The 24,760-nt window shown below is 38.6% G+C and overlaps 1 protein-coding gene across 1 annotated transcript in view; it reads left to right on the forward strand.

Moving 5' to 3' along the window:
* The window catches only part of STARD13 (StAR related lipid transfer domain containing 13), a 492,634-nt gene that overhangs the window by 122,402 nt on the left and 345,472 nt on the right, over positions 1 to 24,760 (forward strand). Inside the window, exon 3 of the mRNA XM_070800199.1 lies at positions 3,914 to 4,049. Within this exon, the coding sequence (XP_070656300.1) occupies positions 4,020 to 4,049 (30 nt within the window). The 5' untranslated portion in view covers positions 3,914 to 4,019. The remainder of the gene's footprint in view (positions 1 to 3,913; positions 4,050 to 24,760) is intronic.

The following is a 24,760-nucleotide window of genomic DNA, read 5'->3' on the forward strand; positions in this document are numbered from 1 at the left end:
CACTCTTCTCCTCTCTTGGCATGGTAGCAATAAAAACCCATTATAACTATGATTTTATGAATAGACAAGCAGAGAAGGACATGGGAAAAAGTATTGTTCATTCAACAAAGATTTATTGAATACTCATTCTGATTCAAACAGTGTGCTAGGTATTTGGTGGGAAATTAATCAGACCTCCTCTTTACCCTCCTAGAGCTCACAGTTTAACATAGAAGCTGCTCATTAAACAAATTACAATAATTATGCAAGGCAAATGTTTTGCTGGGGAAATATAGGAGTTCACAGAAATATCTGCCATGAGTGATGAAGGGCTTCCCAGAGGCAGTGGTGATTAAGCTGATATTTAACAAGTGAGTTGGCTTATCTACCTTGAGTCTGTTTAACCTAAATTCTAGGCTCTTTCATCTAGACAATATAAATAGAACAGAAACAAGAGGGCTATAATATCAAATACAGTATGATTTTCAAAGTGCAAGAGTCTACATAGGTCTGCTAATAAATTTGAAAAACTTCATGTAATAGACAATATAATAACATTTTTTGTCAAAATTCACTCAGTAGTTACTTATCAAAATAGACCATAAACCAATAGGAGAAATCTTTAAAGTTATCAAACCACCTCTAAGGGTCAAACAGTTTTGTCTATGGGTTCTTTGAGATTTTCAAAAAATGGATAATTTTCATGCAATATAAATTTTCTATATCTTATTTACAAAGATGCACAACTTGCATATGTATTTTATGAAACCAGTGTTTTCTTGACACAAAATAGGACAAAAAAATGAATATGGGTTCAAAAAGACCAAAGAAATTCTTCCCAAAATGAAAATCAAAAAAATTAAAAGGAACTGCTTACCACAACCAGGTACAGTTGGTCTCAAGAATATAAGGATAGTTTAATAATTATGAATCTATTACTATGGCTCATTGATAAGACTAGTTATCAAAAGGGCATTTGACAAATTCCAACCTTCATTATGATAAATAATCTTAAAAACTAGAAGGGTACTTTGATAATATAATACAGAAGTGCATGGTTGGTTTAACATGGTAAGATTAATGTAATTTATAAATTAAGAGATTAAAGAAGAAAATTTTGATCATCTTAATACATGGAGAAAATGCATTCAGTAAAATTCAGCATCCTTTCATATAAAAATTTTTTATAAAAAGAAAAACTGCATGATTTAGAAAAATAAAACCCAGTACAGTCAGTATCATGGTTAAATGATGACATATTGGAAGCACTCTCCTTAAAATCAGAAATAGAATCAGGCAGAATGTCTTCTCTTTCCACCCCTGACTGGAGGCCTAGCTTATTTATAAGGAAAATAAAAGAAAGGAAAATATGAGGAATGGTAAAGAAACAGAATTACCATTTGTCCCCCGTGTCAGAGTACAAAGACAATCCCCCCAAAATATATAAAACTGATCAGAAGGCTTACAAATATTTATGGAAACATCATCAGGTTAAAAAATCAACTGAATTACTATATACAAGAAACAGGACTAAGAAAATGTAATTTTATGAAAGAATCTTATTTATAACAAGCTTCAAAATTATAAAGTGGCTAGCATACTTTCAATAAGTGCTGTAAGTGGCCTTGTCTGGGCCATAGGAACCCTGCAAAACAGCTGGGTTTTAGTGGTTAATTCCTTCCTGCAGTTAGAACCCCATTTCCTTGTCTTCATAGGTATCTGTCTTCAGTAGGGCTAACAGGAGCCCAAACCCATTATCTAGCTGACCGAAGACAGTGATAGAACAGACCTTTGCTGAGATTTAGACTGGAGAGGTTGTGGAAGTGAGACTGGGCCAAGATACAAAGAGAAATATGGAGGGAGAAAGAAGTAACTGAGAAGAAATCAAGAGATCTTAGCACTCTCAGTTGCTGTGTGATCCTAATCAAGCAACTTGTTCTCTTTAGGAATTATTTTTATAAAATTCAACCAACAAGGGCCTACCTCACAGAATTACTAAGAAGAAAAAAAATGAGGTAGTCCATATGAAAGTATCATACACAGGCTGTTGTGCTTAATATTCTGTCATCAGATGTTAGATTTTCCTGAATAAAATGCAGTCCCTAACTTCTCAAAGAAAAAGAGGCTGTGTTACAACAGCCACCATAACAGTACTGAAGGGGCTTTCATTTGCATGTAGCACCCTATTGAAACAGGAGCCAGCATCATCCTCATTTTATAAATTAACCCCCAGTGGTTATTACTCTAGGTACTAGGTCAAACTGTCCACACCTGCCAGCAGAAATAGACATTATCAATAGAAGAGTGTAGTTCTTATTGGCCAACTCATTGGTCAACTCACTGTATTGCCAGCACCCCTGACTGCCTGTCCAATGTGTTCTAATTTGTCAGTGTTTTTCCCCCAATTTAATAACTTTCATACCTTTTAAAATCACTGTGCATGTGAATTAAGACAAGATCCCATTAGATCTTTCATGGTCTTTTCTCAAGGGTATAATGTGTATACACTCTTCTATGTCCTTTAAACTCTTCTTAGACAGTTTTGAGTTAGTAAATTTCTGTTCAAAATATCAAATGGGGAATTCTTCCCAAAATGTAAATATGTAAACCATATTATTACTAGCACAGCATATCATTATTATTCTCATCACTGTATTTCTTTTCCCCACTGTAGAATTTCTATAAGCATCAAGAGTAAGAAAACTATAATTTCCATGCAGAATATTTAAAGATTCTGCTCAGACTTGGCATGTTCCTTTGTACTCACATTCCATTGGCCAAATATGCCGGGCACAAAGAAGTGTTCACTAGAAGTCAAAGGTATTCTTTTATAGGTGATTAAATTTAGATTTGAGGAAATTAAGTCAAAGTTTATATAGTCAGTATTTGACAGTGCTATATTTACACATAAGCCAGTGTATTCTAGATACATTATTTTCCACCCTGAAGAACAACCTGATGAGCAGTGACTAAACTTTTAGTTAAGTGAAAAATTCACATTTCCAACCTTTTCTTCTTCTGAAAACATTGGTCCTTTTTCCAGAAGCAATAAACCAGGACAGGACACTGCAGTAGAGGCTTCTAGGTAACTTACATAAGGCAAGTGGACACAGAGAGATGTGGCAGACTTCCAGGTGATGGAAAGAATTAGTGAAGGAAAACTTGACACCAATAAGAATTAATCTAACATTTTGGAAAAGAAACTCATTCTGTATTTGAAAAGTTTAGGATTCTCTTTATGCTGACAACTTTACTTCACTCGTTTTACTTCTACACCTAACCTTTGAAAATAAAATTTTATAATTTGTTCCCTGCTGTTACAAAATATAAGTCTTCCCTAGTGGTTCAGTCAGTAAAGAGTCTGTCTACAATTCAGGACACCCAGGTTCAATCCCTGGAGAAGGAAAGGGCAACCCACTTCAGTATTCTTGCCTGGAGAATTCCATGGACAGAGGAGCCTAATGGGCTACATAGTCCATTGGCTCACAAAGAGTCAGACACGACTGAGTGACTAACACTTTCACTTTCAGTACAAAATATATAAATTGAGATCTTAAAGCTTAAAAGAATACTGTGGCTCTAAATGAGCCACCTCTTATTTCAAGTTTTTAACAAACTTTTGGTTTTGTTTTTTAAAAAGTTTTAAAATACATCGCAATATAGTACTATGTATTACCTTGGTAGTTTAAACTTATATTTACTTATAAACTTATATTTACAAGTTCACAGGCTTTACCAGGGTTGATCTTACTGAGCCTAAGTATAAATATCTCTGGAAAAATAATTACTATTTAGGAATATTCTCACATTTTATGTTAGCTTTCAAAACAATCCTGGTTTTTTAAAAATGTGTTTTTATTAAATAATTCACTTGAATTATTCCTAAGAATAATTCTTCATGTGTGTAAAACTTGTTTAAAAATGTTTTCTACAGAATTCTATAAACCTGAAGACTAATCTTTTAGAAAAATCATCAGAAGGAGGGAATTTGTGGAAATAAAACTGGAAACATTCAGAATCTTGATGGTGTGCCAAACCAAATGTCAACTGGAGCTCGGCCAAAAACTCAAGTGAGTAGCTTTCTTACAGAATATTCCGGGTGTAGTGCAGTGCCCCACTCATGCAGTGAAGAGAGTGCCATACTTGAACATTCTCTGTTACTTTTTGTGTTTTAAGTTAAACATAAAGGTTGACTTTCTTTTTATTGTAACATGATTTGTAATGAAAAACATATATAGTTAATATTTATAAAATTGCAAAAAAATGCATTCTGTGATTTTAAGATAAAATTGGTAGTCCATTGTGATATGTAGAGTTATAGCAGGGGATTGTATACACTTCAATTAATTTCTTAATTATTAATGAAAATTCCTGATGCAGTTGAAGATTTCCTTGAATTACTATTATAAAGCTTTTCCCTAATAAGATAGTACACGTCTCAATGATAAGCATTCCAGCAAAGAGGCATCAGATTGGGGAATACATCTGTAAAACATCACTTATGAACACTAAGTTCACTTTATTTAAATAATTGTCTTTGCTCTACCAAGCTAAATAATTCCCAGGAATTTGTTTTTGCTGTTGTGTTTGGTATATTTTTAATAAATAAAAAATTGACTAGCCTTTTTTATAAATATTTTACAGTTTTTAATCTTTATAACTTAAATTTCTAAACTTTTTTCACATTTTATATTTGAATCCAAAAGTAGATCTTCATAAAATTCTGAACAGTATTGGGATATAGAGGGATATTAGGGATAACATGTAAGAGTTTATAGGGTTGTTTATGGTTTTGGATTTTATGATTCACTGGTTGTTTACAAAGTAAAAGAGTAACAGTAATTTTGCAAGTAAACGTAAGGGAAAATATGTGTCTGACAGGAAGCAACAGAAATTTTTAAATTATCACAAAAGAGATAATTTAAGAGATTAATTACCAAAGTCTGGTCAGGGTTAGATAGGACACTGAGAGATGAACTCCCCAGGACAGTAGGTGCCCAATATGCTACTGGAGATCACTGGAGATAAAACTTCAGAAAGAAGGAAGGGATGGAGCCAAAGCAAAAACAATACCCATTTGTGGGTCTGACTGGTGATAGAAGCAAGGTCTGATGCTGTAAAGACCAATATTGCATAGGAACCTGGAATGTTAGGTCCATGAATCAAGGCAAATTGGAAATGGTCAAACAGGAGATGGCAAGAGTGAATGTCGACCTTCTAGGAATCAGCAAACTAAAATGGACTAGATGAGTGAATTTAACTCAGATGACCATTATATCTTCTACTGTGGGCAGGACTCCCTTAGAAGAAATGTAGTAGCCATCATGGTCAACAAAAGAGTCTGAAACGCAGTACTTGGATGCAATCTCAAAAATGACAAAATGATCTCTGTTCATTTCCAAAGCAAGCCATTCAATATCACAGTAATCCAAGTCTATGCCCCAACCCATAATGCTGAAGAAGCTGGAGTTGAATGGTTCTATGAAGACCTACAAGACCTTTTAGAACTAACACCCCAAAAATATGTCCTTTTCATTATAGGGGACTGGAATGCAAAAGTAGGAAGTCAAGACCACCTGGAGTAACAGGCAAATTTGGCCTTGGAGTACAGAATGAAGCAGGGCAAAGGCTAACAGAGTTTTGCCAAGAGAACGCACTGGTCATAGCAAACACCCTCTTCCAAAAACACAAGAGAAGACTCTACACATGGACATCACCAGATGGTCACACCAAAATCAGATTGATTATATTCTTTGCATCCAAAAATGGAGAAACTCTATACAGTCAGTAAAAACAAGACCAGGAGTTGACTGTGGCTCAGATCATGAACTCCTTATTGCCAAATTCAGATTAAATTTAAGAAAGTGGGGAAAACCACTAGACCATTCAGATATGACCTAAATCAAATCCCTTATAGTTATACAGTGGAAGTGAGAAATAGATTTATGGGATTAGATCTAATAGACAGAGTGCCTGATGAATTATGGACAGAGGTTTGTGATTTTGTACAGGAGACAGAGATCAAGACCATCCCCAAGAAAGAGACATGCAAAATGGCAAAATGGCTGTCTGAAGAGGCCTAACAAAGAGCTGTGAAAAGAAGAGAAGCCAAAAGCAAAGGAGAAAAGGAAAGATACAAGCATCTGAATGCAGAGTTCCAAAGAATAGCAAGGAGAGATAAGAAAGCCTTCCTCAGTGATCAGTGCAAAGAAATAGAGGAAAACAATAGAATGGGAAAGACTAGAGATATCTTCATGAAAATTAGAGATACCAATGGAACATTTCATGCAAAGATGGGCTCGATAAAGGACAGAAACAGAAGCAGAAGATATTAAGAAGAGATGGCAAGAATACACAGAAGAACTGTACAAAAAAGATCTTCACAACCCAGATAATCCCGATGGTGTGATCACTCACCTAGAGCCAGACATCCTGGAATGTGAAGTCAAGTGGGCCTTAGGAAGCATCACTATGAACAAAGCTAGTGGAGGTGATAGAATTCCAGTTGAGCTATTCCAAATCCTGAAAGATGATGCTGTGCAAGTGCTGCACTCAATATGCCAGCAAATTTGGAAAACTCAGCAGTGGCCACAGGACTGGAAAAGGTCAGTTTTCATTCCAATCTCAAAGAAAGGCAATGCCAAAGAATTCTCAAACTACTGCACAATTGCACTCATCTCACACGCTAGTAAAGTAATGCTCAAAATTCTCCAAGCCAGGCTTTAGCAATACATGAACCGTGAACTTCCTGATGTTCAAGCTGGTTTTAGAAAAGGCAGAAGAACCAGAGATCAAATTGCCAACATTCGTTGGATCATCGAAAAAGCAAGAGTTCCAGAAACCATCTATTTCTGTTTTATTGACTATGTCAAAGCCTTTGACTGCATGGATCACAATAAACTCTGGAAAATTCTGAAAGAGATAGGAATACCAGACCACCTGACCCGACTCTTGAGAAACCTGTATGCAGATCAGGGAGCAACAGTTAGAACTGGACATGAAACAATAGACTGGTTCCAAATAGGAAAAGGAGTACGTCAAGGCTGTATATTGTCACCCTGCTTATTTAACTTATATGTAGAGTACATCATGAGAAATGCTGGGCTGGATATAGTACAAGCTGGAATCAAGATTGCTGGGAGAAATATCAATCACCTCAGATATGCAGATGACACCACCCTTTTGGCAGAAAGTGAAGAACTAAAGAGCCTCTTGATGAAAGTGAAAGTGGAGAGTGAAAAAGTTGGCTTAAAGCTCAACATTCAGAAAACTAAGAATATGGCATCTGGTCCTATCACTTCATGACAAATAGATGGGGAAACAGTGGAAACAGTATCAGACTTTATCTTTCTGGGCTCCAAAATCACTGCAGATGGTGATTGCAGCTAAGAAATTAAAAAGATGCTTACTCCTTGGAAGGAAAGTTATGACCAACCTAGGCAGCATATTAAAAAGCAGAGACATTACTTTGTCAACACAGATCCATCTAGTCAAGGCTATGGTTTTTCCAGTAGTCATGTATGGACGTCAGAGTTGGACTATAAAGAAAGCTGAGCGCCAAAGAATTGATGCTTTTGAGCTGTGGTGTTGGAGAAGACTCTTGAGAGTCCCTTGGACTGTAAGGAGATACAACCAGTCTGTCCTAAAGGAGATCAGTCCTGGGTGTTCATTGGAAGGACTGATGTTGAAGCTGAAGCTCCAATACTTTGGCCGCCTGATGCTAAGAGCTGACTCACTTGAAAAGACCCTGATGCTGGGAAAGATTGAAGGCAGGAGGAGAAGGGGATGACAAAGGATGAGATGGTTGGATGGCATCACTGACTCAGTGGATGTCAGTTTGGATGAACTCTGGGAATTGGTGATGAACAAGGAGACCTGGTGTGGTGTGGTTCATGTGGTCAAAAAGAGTCGGGCACGACTGAGTGACTAAACTGAACTAAGCAACTATAAGATGGTTGCCCAGCAGAATCTTTGCCCTTTGAAGAGGATTGCAGCCACAGCCAGACTCCAGCTTGATAGAGAATAGAGAATAGGCAGAGGGAGAAAACATCCATCTCTCTCCCAGCTTCTACCTTTTTTCTTTCTATATTGAACTTATCAGGAAACCAGGAGGGAAGGGCACTCACTTAATGCATTCTTAAGCAATTGTGTCCCACAAAGGACGACGGAAAAGAGCAGAGAGTGATTTGGAAGGTCAAAGAGAAAGTATTCAGCACACATTAAAATGAGATATGTCAGCTACTATTATTAAATGTGTAATATGTTCCTGTCCCGGTGCTAACCTTTTCACACACATTGCCTTTTTAATCCATACAGCAACCCTACAACGTAGGCATTATTAACTCCCTTTTTTAAGGAAAGAAACCTGATTTTAACAACTCATAGAAGTCTGTGGGTTAGGTATTAATGTTATCCTCGTTTCACAGATGAGCAAACCAAGGTCTTGGAAAAGTAAATAACTTAACCAAAGGGGCAAAACCAATACCTGAGTCTGGTATGCTTTTTGCCTTTCTGCCACATCATTCATTGCCTTGGGAATTTTGTAATGCCTTTGGGGGAAAATTGCATATTACTAAGTGAAAGAAGCCAATCTGAAAAAGCCACATACTATGTAATTTCAACAACATGACATTCTGGAATAGGCACAACTATGGAGCCTGTAAAAAGATCAGTTGTTGCCAGGGATTAGGGAGGAGGGAGGGGTGAACAGGTAGAGCACAGAGGATCTGTAGGGCAGTGAAACCATTCTGTACGATACTATAATGGTGGATACAGGTCATTTTACATTTCTCAAAACCCATAAAATTTACAGCAAGAGTGAACTCTAAGATAAACTATGGACTGTAGATGATGATGTGTCAATGTGTGTGTGTGTGTGCGCTCAGTCACTCAGTCGTGTCCGACTCTTTGCAACACCAGGGACTATAGCCCACCAGGCTCCTTTCTCCATGGGATTTCCCAGGCAAGAATACTAATGAGATTTGCCATTTTCTTCTCCAGGAGACCTTCCCTGGAGTAGGACCCAGGAATCAAACCTGCGTCTCTTGCACCTCCTGCACTGACAGGCAGATTCTTTATCATTGTGCCAACTGGGAAGCCCTGATGTGTCAATGCAGGTTCAAGTGTAATAAAGGTACCCCTCTGATGGGGGAGACTCTGTATGTGTGTGGGCTCCATCAGTGGGTATATGGGAAATCTCTGTACTTTCTACACAGTTTTCCTATGAACCTAAAATTGCTTGGAAAAATATATTTTTAATAAACAATTAATTTTAATTTAAAAAAGAAAAGAAAAATATAGCACATCTTTAATTATGTTTACTGTGATCCACATTTTGTTTCTTTTTGATGAAGAATGACTGATTGAGAATATTAAACTGTTTCTCAAGGCTTTCTTAGAGCATTTCTCAGCCCAAGAAGAAAGGATTTATTACAAATCTATTGATTTTCTTTTTTTAAGATTAACAATGGACGTTAAAAAGGAGAAAGCCATTATCTTTAATGTGATGCTATAATCCATTGGGTTGTTGCCTTTTAAGGGAATGTAATTTATTAAAGAGGCATTTGGGACCCATCTTAGCTGATTTTCTAATGTTTCTTTTTTTTTTCATTCTGGTTACTTTGTTTTTACAGTAAGCTCTTAATTATCCCAGGACAGGTAATTTATTTCCATTAGCTAATTTAAGACAGGGACAGGATAACTTTATAAGCTATTAAGTAAGAAATCTGAGATTATTTCATATTTTGGCCCATTCAGAACAATATATAATTTGAGTCCTCGGCCAGTTCTCACTGACATAGGTGGTGGAGAAAAGGAATACATAGCCTCAGATATTAATACTGGGATTTATATTGCCTCTGAAAAATCTTTCTCTGTTTTCTTTTGTTCACCATCAATATGTGCCATAGGCATTCCTTCCAAGTTCACATATAAGTGGGCAGCATGCAAACAGGAGTCAGTTGGGCAGAAGAACTTTTTTTGCTGTTCTACCTGTGAATTTTTGAGTAGATAAACAAGTTTCTGAAAACTTTCGCTGCTGTTTTCCTTTTCTAGGGAATACTTTCTAAAGAGTCAACTCACTTCTGTTTCCTCTGAATATGTCATGAACTCAGAGGCCCCCGTAATAGAGGAAGTTTGCCACTGGCTAGATCTTTTCCAAGATAGGAGACAAATCTTTCCACAGAGATTTATGTCAATGCAATGGACATTTATTCATCTGACTTACTGTAATCTTCTTACTTTCTCAGGCTAGGCTGCAGAACAGTTTTACTCATAAAGATGTGCCAGATTCACTACCCTGTGGAATATGTCTGAGGAACGTGTCCTCATTTCTAAATGTAGCCCTGGCTGCCAAATACTGAGGGCAAGGCCTCTGCAAGCCTGAGGCAGGTTTCCCACAAGGCTGTGTAAAGGATGAAGGATCAAGATGTCAAACCCTTTATTGCTTGTCAAGACTTCTATATACTTTTAATAGAACATTTCCAAAGTTTGGAATATGGGCCTCTACCTTCATTGGACTATTTCTGTCTACTCATCTCAGATGTCATGTGCCTAGGGGGAAAGTGAAGAAAGCTGTTCATGGTAGCTGCCAGTATAAGTGAGACACCAGAACTGCTGAGGGCTTAAACTAAGCATAAACATCATCAACAAAGGGTCAGATATCTCAGTCTGAAGTTGGCTCAGAGCTGCACATACAGATGATATGCCCTGTGCAAGTGTCACCTTTTTTAATTGGCACAAAGGTATCTTCTGCTCCCCAATTTGTGAGTCCTTGAGATGGTGAATGCCAGCCAAAGAGGATATTTTTTTCCCCAATTTTTATGAAAATATCATATGGGCTAGTGCAGACTGTGACCTGACTAAGGGGACAGTCCAGGTTTGGTTGACAGAAACAGAAAATCCAGGGACCAGATTATAAATTCAGATAGCCAGGTTGCCAAGGCTAAGAATGGTATTTAAAAGAAAGCAAAGCCATACAGCAACCAGTTGAAATTCTGGGGCTATTCTGGATCTCTGTTGTCACCTTACATGAGCAGGTCAAGCCCATTTCTGAAGCCAGTGACTCACAAGCAGCTTCTGATTTATGCTTAATTCCCAGACTTGTGGGTGGGTAGAAGGGACAGGACAGGGTGATGCAAGGAGTTATATTCTGGGCAGGGAAGTATGGGTGGGGTGGGGTGGGGTCTAGCCAGCTCCACTGGGTCTGTTCTCCATAACCAGTGTCTATATCCTCATCTCCCTCCTGAGCCCCAGGCACTTGTGCCTGACTGGATGTCTTGGCATCTTAAACTACATGTTCTGGTGCACCTCAAACTCAGTCTTGAATTTTACTGTTTTCTATTAATATCATAGTGAAAGACACTTTCAGTCAACTCATCATTCAACCAGAAACCTGGAGTCACCCTAGTTTTGTTCTTCTCTCTTAAATTTACATTCGTTGTCACCATGTCCTCTCCAGCCTGCATTTGGAATGAAGTGTTAACTCATCTCCTTTGCATCCCTAATGCTACTGCTCTGATTCAGCCATCTCTCATCTGAAATGCAGCCTACTAACTAATCTTTGGGGGCTTCCCAGGTGGCGCTAGTGGTAAAGAACCCGCCTGCTAATGCAGGAGACCCAAGAGATGTGGGTTTGATTCCTGGGTTGGGAAGATCCCCTGGAGGAGGGCATGGCAACCCACTCCTATATTCTTGCCTGGAGAATCCCATAGACAGAGGAGCCTGGTGGGCTGTGGTCCATAGGGTCTCAAAGAGTTGGATATGACTGAAGTGACTTAACATGCATATGAATTCGTCTTTGGTATCATATACCCTTCATCCATTATCTAAAATACAAACAGAGTGACCTTTTAAAAAGTTAAATCTGATCATATCTCTGTTCTTTGGGAAAATCCTTCTATGTCCTCAGTTTTTTGGGCGGGTGGGGTGATGGGTAGAAACTCAAATTTCTGGGCATGTTAGACAAAGTTCTTTATGATTTAGCCCTGCCCACTTCTCATGTCTCTCTCTCTTTTTTGTCTACTCCATCTTTTGCTCAATATTCCTGCCACATCAAATTACTTTGGGATTCTTTATTCTTCATACTTGAATCATTCATGCCTTTAACTTAAAATTCTGTCTTCATCACATTGATTCCCTTTGCTAGGTTCTCAATACTCAGTCTGTAGGAAGAGTCCTGTTCTTCTAGCAGTTGTCACAATAATGTTACTTATGTATTTCTTTGTTTTTCCTTTCACCAACCTTGAAGCAGTTTGAGTCCAGACTGTGTCACTTGTCTCAGCAACCTAAGTGCTTACTTAGCACAGTAACTGAAAATTATAGGCATTCATTAAATGTTCAGATTGTAGTATATTCTAGTTATTTCAGTAGGGTCTCTATTCTACTGTGGAGTAATAGGAGGAGTTGCTACTCAGACACATTTAGGCTAATGTTTCGGCAAAGTTTTAATACTGGAAAGGAAGATGTGTATACATTCACACCACAACAAGTTTTGGGTTTCAGGATGTTAAAAATTGAAGCATTGTCATGGTGAAGACTTTCAATCTAGGAGACATTTCTAGAGGAATTTTTTCCTACCCAGGTCAGATTTCTGGTCACCCTCTCTTTTTTTTCCCTCTGAGAGAATTGGAGTTTGGGTATCTTGCTAACTTTTCCACTGCCACCTTCTTTATTTTCAACTGTTACATCTTTCAATCCTTGACGAATGAGAAAGTATTTTGCAAGGATGACGGTTTGCAAGTTTTCTAAGGGTTTCCATTGGAAGTTGTGAGGTTATGAGCAAAGGGGCTCCACATAAAATCCTTCTTTGAATACTTTTTTATTTTTCCCAAAAGAATGTTGGAAGGAGATAAGACAGGTGGTGGGTCTCATATAATGTTTATCTATACTTTGGAGGCCACCTGTATTCAGTGAATTTCCTGGAAGCTAACAAGCTAAGCAAGAATTAAGAAATAGCTGGGGGCTGTGTAAGAGCTGGGATGGAACAGGGGCTAGAGATTTGACGTGATCCTGTGCCTTAGTTGGAGGAGACATAGCAATAGAAATGGAAGTGAGGAGAAGCCTCAGTTGATGATGCTGCAGGAGATATCCAGCCTCTCCTTCCTTCCTCCCTGCCATCGTTTCTAGCGTAACTACTCCATGGATCATTGCTTTGGTCTGCAGTGGGGAAGTTCAGAGGATTTTTGCATGGTCAAAGGAATGATGAGAAGGACGTGTGAAACATAGCCTCATAGCAGCGGCTATGGGGAAGCAGAGTTATTTTGGCCACCAGACTAAGGTAGTAATTCCCAGGGACTCTCTGTATGTAAATAGTGGTCCGGCAGATGTACAGTAGATGCTCATTATTGTTCTTAAAAAAGTAACACCCTAGAGAATAAGACACTAGTAGTTATGTTGTATTTCATGATTAACTATGACTAACTATTCTAGGTTCTTCCTTTTTGTCCCCTGCGGATTTAGAAAGTATTTACTGGAGCTAGTACATACAGAGCCACATCTGTGTAAAATGACATCTGTTTCAGGACCACAGCCCAGTTGTGGAGTTGAAAATATGCAGTCACAAGCCTCATGTGGCCACTGCATTCCTAAAGCCCTGGCGAGATGTGTCTGCCCATGAGATCACCCCAGCTACCAACCAAGCATATTTCTCCTCTGAATTATTGAAAAGTATTTTAAAACATGACGCATCTGAAAAATTCATGGCTTTCGTTTGGTTTGTTTTATAGCTTTTACTGACTACACACATTTCCTCTATGGCTTGAATGGATAGCAGCATGGGCTATGGTAATAAGTCCTTCCCTCTGCAAACCTATGTCATATATACACCTGGGCCAGAGTTGCACACCAGATGGCAACTGAAAATGAGTGGATATCTGTAGTAAGATGGCATTTAGAGAAAATACATTTACGAGTAAGACAGGATGTGCATTTCACAGTAGTGATTTTAAAAGTACATAGAACGAGTCAGTTGGCAAATATTATTCAGTGCCTACTCTGTGTAGAACCTTGTGAGGGTTGCTGTTTTGGTGTTGGGCAGCCTGGATGTAGGGCTTAGAAGTGTTACTAATACATCATCTCCTCTAAAACTGGAAAAAATAATGATTTCTTAAGTTTTTCAAAGTTTCTCCACTTTTGATTTTCTGTGTTATGAACTTGGAACAGGGATTAAGAACATTTTAATCTTCGAGGATATGTTTTCTGTGGCTTTTTGAGTAGGGCATGTGTGAAGTGACCCATGAAAGACAGCATTTATTGGCACAGCCATTGATTAGGTGATCTAGATGGATTTGGTCCATAAACAACATAGAAAAGTCCTAAGGACTTTAAACGTCCAGGAAAGTCTCCATAAAGATACACAGAGTGTAGAAGTGACTGTGACTTTCTGGTCAAAAATGTCAGTGTGTCCTGAGGTACGCATTCTTTAGTAACTACAAAACTATTCCTGGAGAGTGAACGGGTGATTAAGTTAGTGAACTAGGCCATCACCTACCCTCTCCAAACAGCTGCAGCCAAAGATGAAATTTCCTTCTGCACAGTTAAGATCATAGGACCATACCCTGGTGTCCCATACTGCCTCCTACTTTCATGAAGCAAAGATGAAGTTTCCTAGTTTTCACTATATTTTACTGGAAGAAATTCAAGAGGCAATTCCAGTGTTCTGCAAGAAAGAACACTGTGAATTGGCCATAAAGTGTTTTGAAAGACTTGACATGGCTCTTTTAACTGCTAAAATATTAATATCTTGGCAGATTTAAGGAGGAGCCACATGTAGGCAGTTTTCTGTTCCCTAACTTTGAAATTAGATTTCTGTGCTTATCACTGAGGAAGACCAGCAGTGAGAAGGCTGCTGATCACTTGTGGGGGGTGAAGGAGCAGAGAGACAATTTGATTGAATAATTCACACCAATAGGTAAAAATCTGAAAGTCCTTTAACACTCTCAGGAATATTTTGCATTTTTAAAAGATTCTCTCTTTGGACCTCCCCGGTAGTCCAGAGGTACTGCAGGGGGCTCCAGTTGGATTAATGGTCAGAGAAGTACAATCTCACAGGCCACATGGTGCCGCCAAAATAAATGAAATAAAGAGGTGTTATCTTAAAAAAAAGATGCTTTTTTAACCCAAATAAATCTGTATAAATCTGTGAGGGTGGTGGGGGTGTAATTCTGACATATAACACAGTGGGATAAAAACAAATCCAGCAATGCACAGAAAGCTATTTCAAAGATGGGTGAGGGATGCAGAACTCTGGAGACCAGCCCCTTAAAGGGTCCCTGCTTTCCCCCAGCCTTTTTACTGATTTTCTCAAAGCCTTAAGTGTTTTCTTAATGGATCCCAGACAGAACTTAAGGCTGGAGAAAGAAAGAATGACTGGTAGGAAGCAGAAGGTGGAGAAGACATGAAGATAGGGCAAGTGGTTCTTTCTATATTCTGGTCATTGTAAGTTAGAAAACATCAGGGTTTTGTAATGGTTTATTATAAACATGTCTGTGTGTGGATTGATTTGGCTGTAAAAACATCAGAAGTGTAAAAATAATGACAGACCACAATGGAGAAAATAAGCTTTGCTCTTTATAGCAAGCACTTGGAAAATATTTAGCCCCATTGCTCCCTTGGGCTGGATTGATACTGCCTGTGAACTTCCTTCAAGAAAAACACAAGCAGTTTCACCATCCATTTTTATTAACTCCACATTCTCAGAGGAATCTTTGTGCATTCCCTTGAATATCAGGACTAAATTTGTTTCACCCCCTGTGGAACTATCTTTCTGGATGTGATTTTCCAGGAAGTCAGTTCTGCTTTCCAGGACCAGTAGGAATACCTGTGACTAGTCTGCCATTGTTCTGCCTACCTTGTGTTAAATCTCCAGACATTATTTCCATAATAAGGAAAAAAATTTTTTTTCTAATAGAATGACTTTAGGGCCAGGATACTTGCTGTGAGAGGTAGTGAGTACTTAAATCTATCCCCCATCACATGTGGGCTGAGAAACTCTTCTTTGGCTAAGATAGAGGTAATCAAACAAAGTTGTTACTTCAGTGGGAATGTTAGTGCCATAGAAAAGGAAAATGGGTCAGGAGATTTGGGCTTGAATTAAGCATGAGGGAGGAGGAGGGGAAGAAGGATAAAGACCTAGAATGTAAAGTTAAAAGCTCTAGGTTAGTGCTGCCCATAGAAGTATAATTTGACCCGTGTATGTAAATTTACATTTTCCAGCATCTTAAAAAAAAAAAAAAAAACAGTAAAAGGAACAAGTGTAATTAATTCATTTAATAATATGTTTTATTGAAACCAGTGTATTAAAATGTTGTCATTTTATTTTTTATTTTTTTAAATTTATTTATTTTAACTGGAGACTAATTACTTTACAATATTGTATTGGTTCTGACACACATCAACATGAATCTGCCATGGGCGTACATGTGTTCCCCATCCTGAACCCCCCTCCCACCTCCCTCCCCATACCATCCCTCCAGGTCATCCCAGTGCACCAGCCCCAAGCATCCTGTGTCATGCATAATCAATGCACAAAAATTACCCCGAAATGTTACTTTTCTTCTTGAGATCTAAGACCTTTAAATCTGCTGTAGATTTTGCATCAGCAGTGTGTCTCCATTCAGACTAGTCACACTTCAAGAGATCTGGTGGATAGAGGAGCTATATGAAATAGCCAGGAGGAAAGACATGATGATCTGAATCACTTCATTTATTTATTTATAAATGAATTGTTACAAATAAGTAAAAGTTCTTATGACATCTAAGTCAGAGAGAGCATTAACAAAATAATGAGAGAAAATAATTAAGAGAATTACCTAACTTTGGACAATTATCCTCAAGAAATAGACTGGTTAAGGAAGACTAGGGTAGAATTTACTGAGTTAGACTTCAGGTAGATATAAAGGGATCAGGGTTTACCATGAATTGCAGGATGAGCCTGGAGTTCATTCAACAATGATCTTGGTTTCCTTAAGGTAAATGAGAAAAACAGCTCTGCCCTGGCACAAGAGTGGAAGTAAAGGTGAACTCCGAAGGTGATGACTCTTAAAAACTCTATGAACATGTAAACCTAACAAAAAAGGGGATTCAGTGTCCTTAAAGTAAAATGTATAACTGCTTCCCTGAGGTTAAGTGAACCCTCAAATCTCCTTTCTGCAATAAAGTAAATTGTATCTGTATGAAATGCTTTGTTAATTGTGAAATTCACATACAGACATGGCTTATTGTTATTGGCTAGATAAAGGACTGTTCTGTGGAGAAGAGTTATTAGGAACATCTAATGGAAAATCCATCATCCCAGCGCATCATTAAATCTTGGAAACTTGCTCCCCTGGGCAGGTGGCAGAGAGTTAGTGGAGGTAAGGGAGGGCTAACTTTCTATTGGGGGCAATCTTAGATTTGTTTTATCAAAACATTTATTGCCCATCCTTAGAAACTTCAGCCCATTACTCTCATTATGTATTTAGTGGGAGGGCATATACTACTTGATAATTATTTTTTCTCCCCCTCAATGTGGGCTTTCAGTGGCTTCATAAAAGTGATAAATGGCTCTTCTTGGACACCAAAATAGAGATTGGCAGGCAATTTAAAGTTAAGATTTCCCAGCAGACCAATCACTACCAACAAGATCACCTACTGACTCTCATGTACTCTGAGAAATGTTAAAATAAGGCCAATATTTTTATGGTCCCCACTTTCTACTGCCCCAAAGGCTTTTCTATGCTTCATTTCTTCTGTGCCAGCTACAGCTGTATTTTCTCAGTTGTGTCTCTGAGTGGTACACAGACATACCCTAAAAGGAGTCATTTCAAGTGCCTCTAGATTTTGCCGAGACAATTGCGTGAGAAAAATTATTTGGAAAATGGCTTTGGAAGATGCAAAAGCATTTTATATCAGGTGACAGCTGGAAATCAGTGCACTCAGAACCCTTTTATAAATAGCCTGTTCTGCAAATACTCCCTGTAATGATAATTATAGCACTTTAAATAAACAATAGGGTTTGCTCTCACATAAGTCCATTTGAGCTGCACCATAACCTTGTCAGAACACTTGAACGATTCCATGTTTCTGACGCAAGACCTGAAGTTCAGAATCTTTGAATGACTCGGCCAAGGTCACACAGCTGATATTTAATACAACCAGCACTCCAGTACCACATCACCTCCTCCACTTTGTCAGTTGTGTTTTCCAGGCCATGCAGCCCGGAAGCAACACACTCATTGTAGCCGCTCATACATACCACACTGAAAGTGAGCTTTGAGGCTCCCATTTATTGTAACTCCACCTCTACAATTTCTGCCAACAAGTCTTAGGGTCTTTTTTCTCCTAGAAACCTTGGTGGGGGTACGGTGTTGGCGGGTAGAAGCTCATGTTTGGCACTTGACTTGTTGGCTACACGGTGGTGGCAAGTACCATTTTTATTATTCTATGATCCAGTTTGGAGTCCGTGATGTCATCTATCACGCCCATGTTGTGGCGCAGCTGAAACTCTCCGAAGGTACTGAGGCTGCCCAAGCACTGTGCTCGCTCACTTGTCTGGTCCAGCTCTGGGCTGTTCTCTAACGCGGCTCAGGGTTCCAGCTGAAAGATCACCCCTTGAGTGGGAGAGTGACCTTTGCCCCACCCCAGCATCCACTGTTACAAATGCTATTAAACGCTGCCCTCAACAGAGTCTTTAAGGAAACTGCTCTTTTTTTTTTTTTTTTTTTTCACTCCCTTTTTGTATCCCCCTGTCCCTGGAGGTCCATAAGTGCTAAAAACATCCAGGTATCAAGCCCCCACAGAATTCAAACAAAGCTGTCTTCCTTTTGAATGAGTTGTCTCCCTGAATACCCTTAGATCCTGCAGCCAACAGGCTCTGTGGGGCCTACCCTGCCCTTCCTTCCCACTGGTCACACAAGTCCACAGTTTAGATTATCAAGCTGAGATCTCTACATTCCTAACTGCTAAAATGATTTTCCCAAACACTCCATTTTCTCAGTTACTCTTTATGAATATCTATCAGATCAAAATCAGATTTTTCTGCCTGAATGTCAGGGTCCTTCACCAATTGTTCATTTTAGCTTGTTTTTCATGCCCCAGGACATCAGAGACTATTTGTATGTAATAGGTATTTTCTACAATTATCAGTGGGTTAATTGAGTAAACTAATGAGCTCTGGATGACAGACTGGTGACTGATTTTTCTTTCTCAGACATATATCTAGATTTTTTAATTTTTGCTTAAAAATTATTTTTCAAACTGTGTAGCTCATATTTATCATCACCATCTTTTCCATCTTTTCCTTATGAGTCTGTATAATAACACTGTTGGCAAGGGATTGTTAGGGTCTTATTTATTAATGAGGGAAACCACATTAATTAGCAGAACACTGTGTTGGTTATTAATCAACCCAGACCTCAAGTTAAAAACCTGCTCAAGAGCTCAAAATCTGAGGAAGGTTAGAGTAATTTAGATCTGTAAAGGGACATGCAGATACATAAATTCATAGTGTCTTAGTGTTAAAAAGAAAAGTCATCTAAACTTTGTGTGACCATTAGTGCAAGTGGTTTTATGTGGTTTAGAGTTTAAGAATGAGTCATGAGAATTGCATATTCAGAGAGGATATGGCCAGGTTAAAAAATAAATCGGCACTCACTTCCTTTTTGGAGAAACTCCAAGAAGGAAATGAGATTTCCAACACTCTTGCTATGAGGATGAAGAAGCTGAGGTTTGGTTGGGGCCAATGAACCATTATAACTCTCTCCTCCAGATATGAAATCACCTGAGAAATATATACAGGTGTCAGAAAGAGATTATAATAAAAGTGTTGTCACTGATAAATCTAAATTGGAGACCATGTCTTAGACCTAAAATTGCTTTCGTATTTCCACCTTCCTTTTATCCTGAATGGAACTCACTTGTTGGTCCCAGATAGATCAGCTGGACATTCCCAGGCCTCCTGTGCTGAGGAGAGAAGGGCTGAGGAAGGGTCACCAGTCACTTCTCGAAAGAAACAAGGAGAATGGGCTGTGTATGCCTAGTGACCCTTTCCCCTACCTCATCAATCAGATAAATCCAAGAATCAGCAAACTTTTACCATAAAGGACCAGATAGTAAACATTTTAGATTTTGAGGCCTTACAGTCTTTGCTGCAGCTACTCAGCTCTGCTATTGTTGCAGGGGACAGCCATAGACAATGTGTAGATAAGTGAGAATGGCAGTTGTGTTCATTTGCTAAGACTTCAAAGTACTGCAGAATGTGTGGCTTGAGCAACAGAAATGTATTGTCTTTCAGTTCTAGAGGCTGAAAATCTGAGGTCAAAGTGTAGAGAGAGTGGGTTCCTGAGGGCTGTGAGGGGGAGAATCTGCTGCGTGCCTTGATTCTGTCTTCTGTTGATTTGCTGACAATCTTTGGCGTTACCTAACTTGTAGAAGCATCTCCCTGATCTGTGCCTTCATCTTTACCTAATGTTCTCCCTGTGTACATATACCTGTCCAGATTTCCCCTTTTTTATAAGGACACCAGTTAAATTGGATCAGGGGGCCCACTCAATTCCCATATAACCAGCATTAACCAATGATATCTGCACAAAAGCAGATTAAGGCCACATTTTGAAGAACCAGGAGTTAGGACTTCAACATATAAATTTGAAGGAGATACAATGTTGTATTTTATATACATGTTATGTGGCATGAAATACTCTTCTCATTTTTTCCCAACCATTTATAATATGAAAATATATGTGGACTATACAAAAACAGGCCCTGGGCTGTAGTTTACCAGCTTCTGAGATAAGACACTCCTTCTCTAGAGGGGAGGATTAAATAAGGAAGGAAAAAAGGGACCAAAGTGTTCCTCCAGTCCTAATCCCTCCAGAGGGGTGAGGAGGAGTTCCTTGCTCTCTGTGTAAATATTAGCAACAGGATAATAAATATCCATATCATATAGCCCAAAGAACTGTGGCTAGCTTGAAAGCAGATTATATTCCAAGAAGAATGGGAGGCATTAACAAGGATGATGGAATTTAAAAAGCAGGCCAAAAATAAGAGGAAAGAAAAAAACACAGAAAGATTTTAAAAATTAGAAAGATTTTCAAGTGTAACATGTAGTCTTCAGTTTATAGCATCTAGAAAACACAATAGGTCTTATAAGAAACTGATCAACATGGTCAAAGTAATTTAATGACAAAGAGTAATTCAACTAAATTCACAAGTAGGAAACATAGAGAGAAAGGTAATGCAGAAGTCTAAATTAAGTTTACAAGAACCTGACTTCAGCTATGGTTGTAGAGTGAAAAGGAAGTATTAAGTAGAAAACAATCTCTGTTCTAAAGACTCTAATTCTTGTCTTTTTTGAAACCTCGTTATTACATGTTCTTAGAATGTTTCTTACTCTTCATTTTAGAAGAAATTCAAGTAAGGTTTTGATTTTCATTGTAAAACATGTGTATGTAGATAATCCTTTTAGTCAGCAATCTGCTTTAGGCCCTTAATTTCTTATAATTTTTTTTGATTGGTCTTAGTCTTTAGTTTCTAGTGTTTTGCTGTATAACTTTATTCCAAGCTTTTATGAACCAACTGCTGATTGTTGGAGGGGGTGGTCTTAAAGGACATGCCATGCTCACCTGCCTTTCACTATAATACCAATACTTGATAAAATCTGCTCAAATATCAAGCCATTTGACAACAAGAGAATATATATACTTTATCTTTTTTTTGTTTTTAACCTCCCTCTTGAATTGCCTTTGTAGATTTGTAATTTAACTAAGGCATCTGAGCTTTAATTAAGGGTCAGTTTTTTCTCCAGTGGGCTTCCCTGGTGGCTTAGCTGGTAAAGAATCCACCAGCAATGAGGGAGACCAGGGTTCAATCCCTGGGTTGAGAAGATCCCCTAGAGAATAGAAAGGTTACTCCCTCCAATATTCTGGCCTGGAGAATTCCATGGACTATATAGTCCATGGGGTTGCAGAGAGTTGGACACGACTGAGTGACTTTCACTTTTTCTCCAATAGCCATAGAAGAATATATCTGTATTTTTTATGAAGCTTCTGTTAAAGATTCAATTATATAATTTGGTGCCAGTGTCTGAAAAACTAATAAGTTATTTCTAGACTTTAACACTAGAAATAAGATAATTTCTCTCTGATGAACTGTTTCCTTTAAGACATGACATAAAACTTCAATATTCACTTTGCTTTGCCTCTTCAGAGGCTCAGATACAAGTCATGCACTTGAAGCTCAACCTGGGATTTTCAGTTCAACTATTTCCTTTTTCACTTTGTAGTTTGGATCTTTTTGTTTTTAATTTGCTTTGGTGGTTTTATTACATAGTGCCTTTTATTGCAAAGACACACAAAGTTTTTCTGAATGTAAGTAGGATATAAAAAATGACTTGGCACTCATCACCTTGTCCAGGCAGATTATCCTCTAATAGAAATTTTTGTGACCTTAGTAACCTAATTTTGAACTGTGGTATTGGAGAAGACTCTTGAGAGTCCCTTGGACTGCAAGGAGATCAAACCAGTCAATCCTAAAAGAAATCAGTCCTGAATATTCAATGGAAGGACTGGTGCTGAAACTGAAACTCCAATCCTTTGGCCACCTGATGCGAAGAACTGACTCATCGGAAAAGACTGTGATGCTAGGAAAGATTGAAGTCAGGAGGAGAAGGGGATGACAGAGGATGAGATGGTTGGATGGCATCACTGACTTGATGGACATGAGTTTGAGTAAGCTCTGAGAGCTGGTGATAGAAAGGGAGGCCTGGCATGCCGTAGTCCATGGGGTTGCAGAGTTGGACCCGACTGAGTGACTGAAATGAACCGAACTGATTACCATCTCAAGTTACAGTAATTTTTTTTTTCTTCCACTGATTCCTTAATCAGTGGTTTCTCTACTGAGATGCTAGATTTGCTAAAGTAACAAATACATATTGGAATCCAGAAGTATATCAGTTCTTTTTTTAAAGGAAATTGTTTAGTTCAATTATCTCTCTTTGAAAGAATAAAAAACATGTTTAAATCATTTTATGTAGTTGTGTTTGTTAGGATTGTTTCGCTTGAAACTGTCAGAAGCTTAACCATATAAACATAAAAAGGAATCTCCTGACTCAAATAATTTGAAAAGCCAGAACTTATCTGTCTAACTTTAGGTATATGGTTAGATCCAGGAGCTCAAAATAAGCCTCACTTCTCTCTCCGCTTTACCAAATTAGGTTTTGGCTTCATTATCAGGGAGATACTCCCTACAACGTAGAAAAAAAATGACTAGCAATGATTGTGTACTAGGGACTTCCCTGGCAGTCCAGTGGTTAAGACTTCACTGTCCAGTTCATGAGGTATGGGTTTGATCTCTCATCAGGGAGCTAAGATCCTATATGCCTTGTGGCCAGAAAACCAAAACATAAAATAGGAACAATATTGTAACAAATTCAATAAATACTTTTTAAAAATTGTGTACTGGCAGCTGGCATTCCTAATGAAAAAAATCAAAAAGTTCCAAGGAGAGCTTTTATTGGCCTGGCTTAGATCATGTGACCATCCTTGGACTTAGTCAGTATGGTTGAATAAATTGAGTACTTAATTGGTCAAATTCCTAGGATGCACCTACTCGTAGAACCAGGAGGTGTGATTAGCAGTGCTAGTAGTATTTGTCACTCAGTCGTGTCCAACTCTTTGCAACTCCATTGAATCGTCCAGGCAAGAATACTGGAGTGGATTGCCATTCCCTTCTCCAGGGGATCTTTCTGACCCAGGGATCAGATCCAGGTTTTCTTCATTGAAGGTGGATTATTTCCCATCTGAGCCACTAGGGAAGCCCAGAGGTGTGATTGGCCCCACTCAAACCACCTGCATTCAGAATGGGAAGAGATTGTTCCCAAACAGATTGTGGGCAGGATAAACCCAAGTTAACTACACCCCCCATTATGTTTCCATCCCTTGTCTGACCATCATCCATATATACCTTCTTTCCCATTTTAAAATTCTCAAGATGACCCTGGCTAATACAACGCAAGTATAACCTCTACCAGGAATATTGTCTTTCCCTCCACTTTAATGGAAGACAACTCTTAGGCTCATCCAGTTACCACCTTCAACTTTGATTGTGAAATCTCTTAAGTCACAGCATTTTTCTTGGTTGCGTCTAAATGTAGCTCTTCATGGCTTGGCATCCTTTGGCTAAATGATACATTTAATACTACCAATAGGCAGTGGCAGAAAAAGAAAAACACTATTGCTGCAATAAAACTTCGATTTGAAAAGGGGAAAGAGGGGAAACGCCTAAATAGTGATCTCAGGTTCATCACAATCATCTCATGCTGGACATGGCCTGGCAGTAGATGGAGTTCTTTGTTCAAGAATCTAGCTGTTCTCTCCCTCCTTTCTGGGAGGAAGTCCCTTTACCATTGTCCTGCATAGCTTCATGGCAGATGGACATTGGGGAGGCTTTTATTCTAACAGCTGTAACATTTTAGTTCCTCCCTTCTTTTTAGTGCAGGTTTGAGGGCTGGAATTGCCTTGCGAAGTGGGCTTTCTCAGGGCTATTTGGTGAACCTGGACTTTTCTCTGGCAATGTGCTGTCTCTCCTGACAGACTTGTTGTTTGTTTATTTCCTGAATTCTCTGTAAATAGGTTTTTTTCAGAGTCAAGCCCATCAGTCAGGTTTCAGCCCTTGTGGATTCTTCCTCTCAGCAGTCTGTCTCTTTCCTAAGCCATGTGGACCTCAAACTGGGAAGCAGTACACTGTCCTCATGGGATCCTACTGCTCCGTGGTAGGGTTCTTACCACAAAAAAGAAATGATAATCAT

The sequence above is a fragment of the Bos indicus genome, chromosome 12, assembly GCF_029378745.1.
Source record: "Bos indicus isolate NIAB-ARS_2022 breed Sahiwal x Tharparkar chromosome 12, NIAB-ARS_B.indTharparkar_mat_pri_1.0, whole genome shotgun sequence".
NCBI classification, from domain to species: domain Eukaryota; kingdom Metazoa; phylum Chordata; class Mammalia; order Artiodactyla; family Bovidae; genus Bos; species Bos indicus.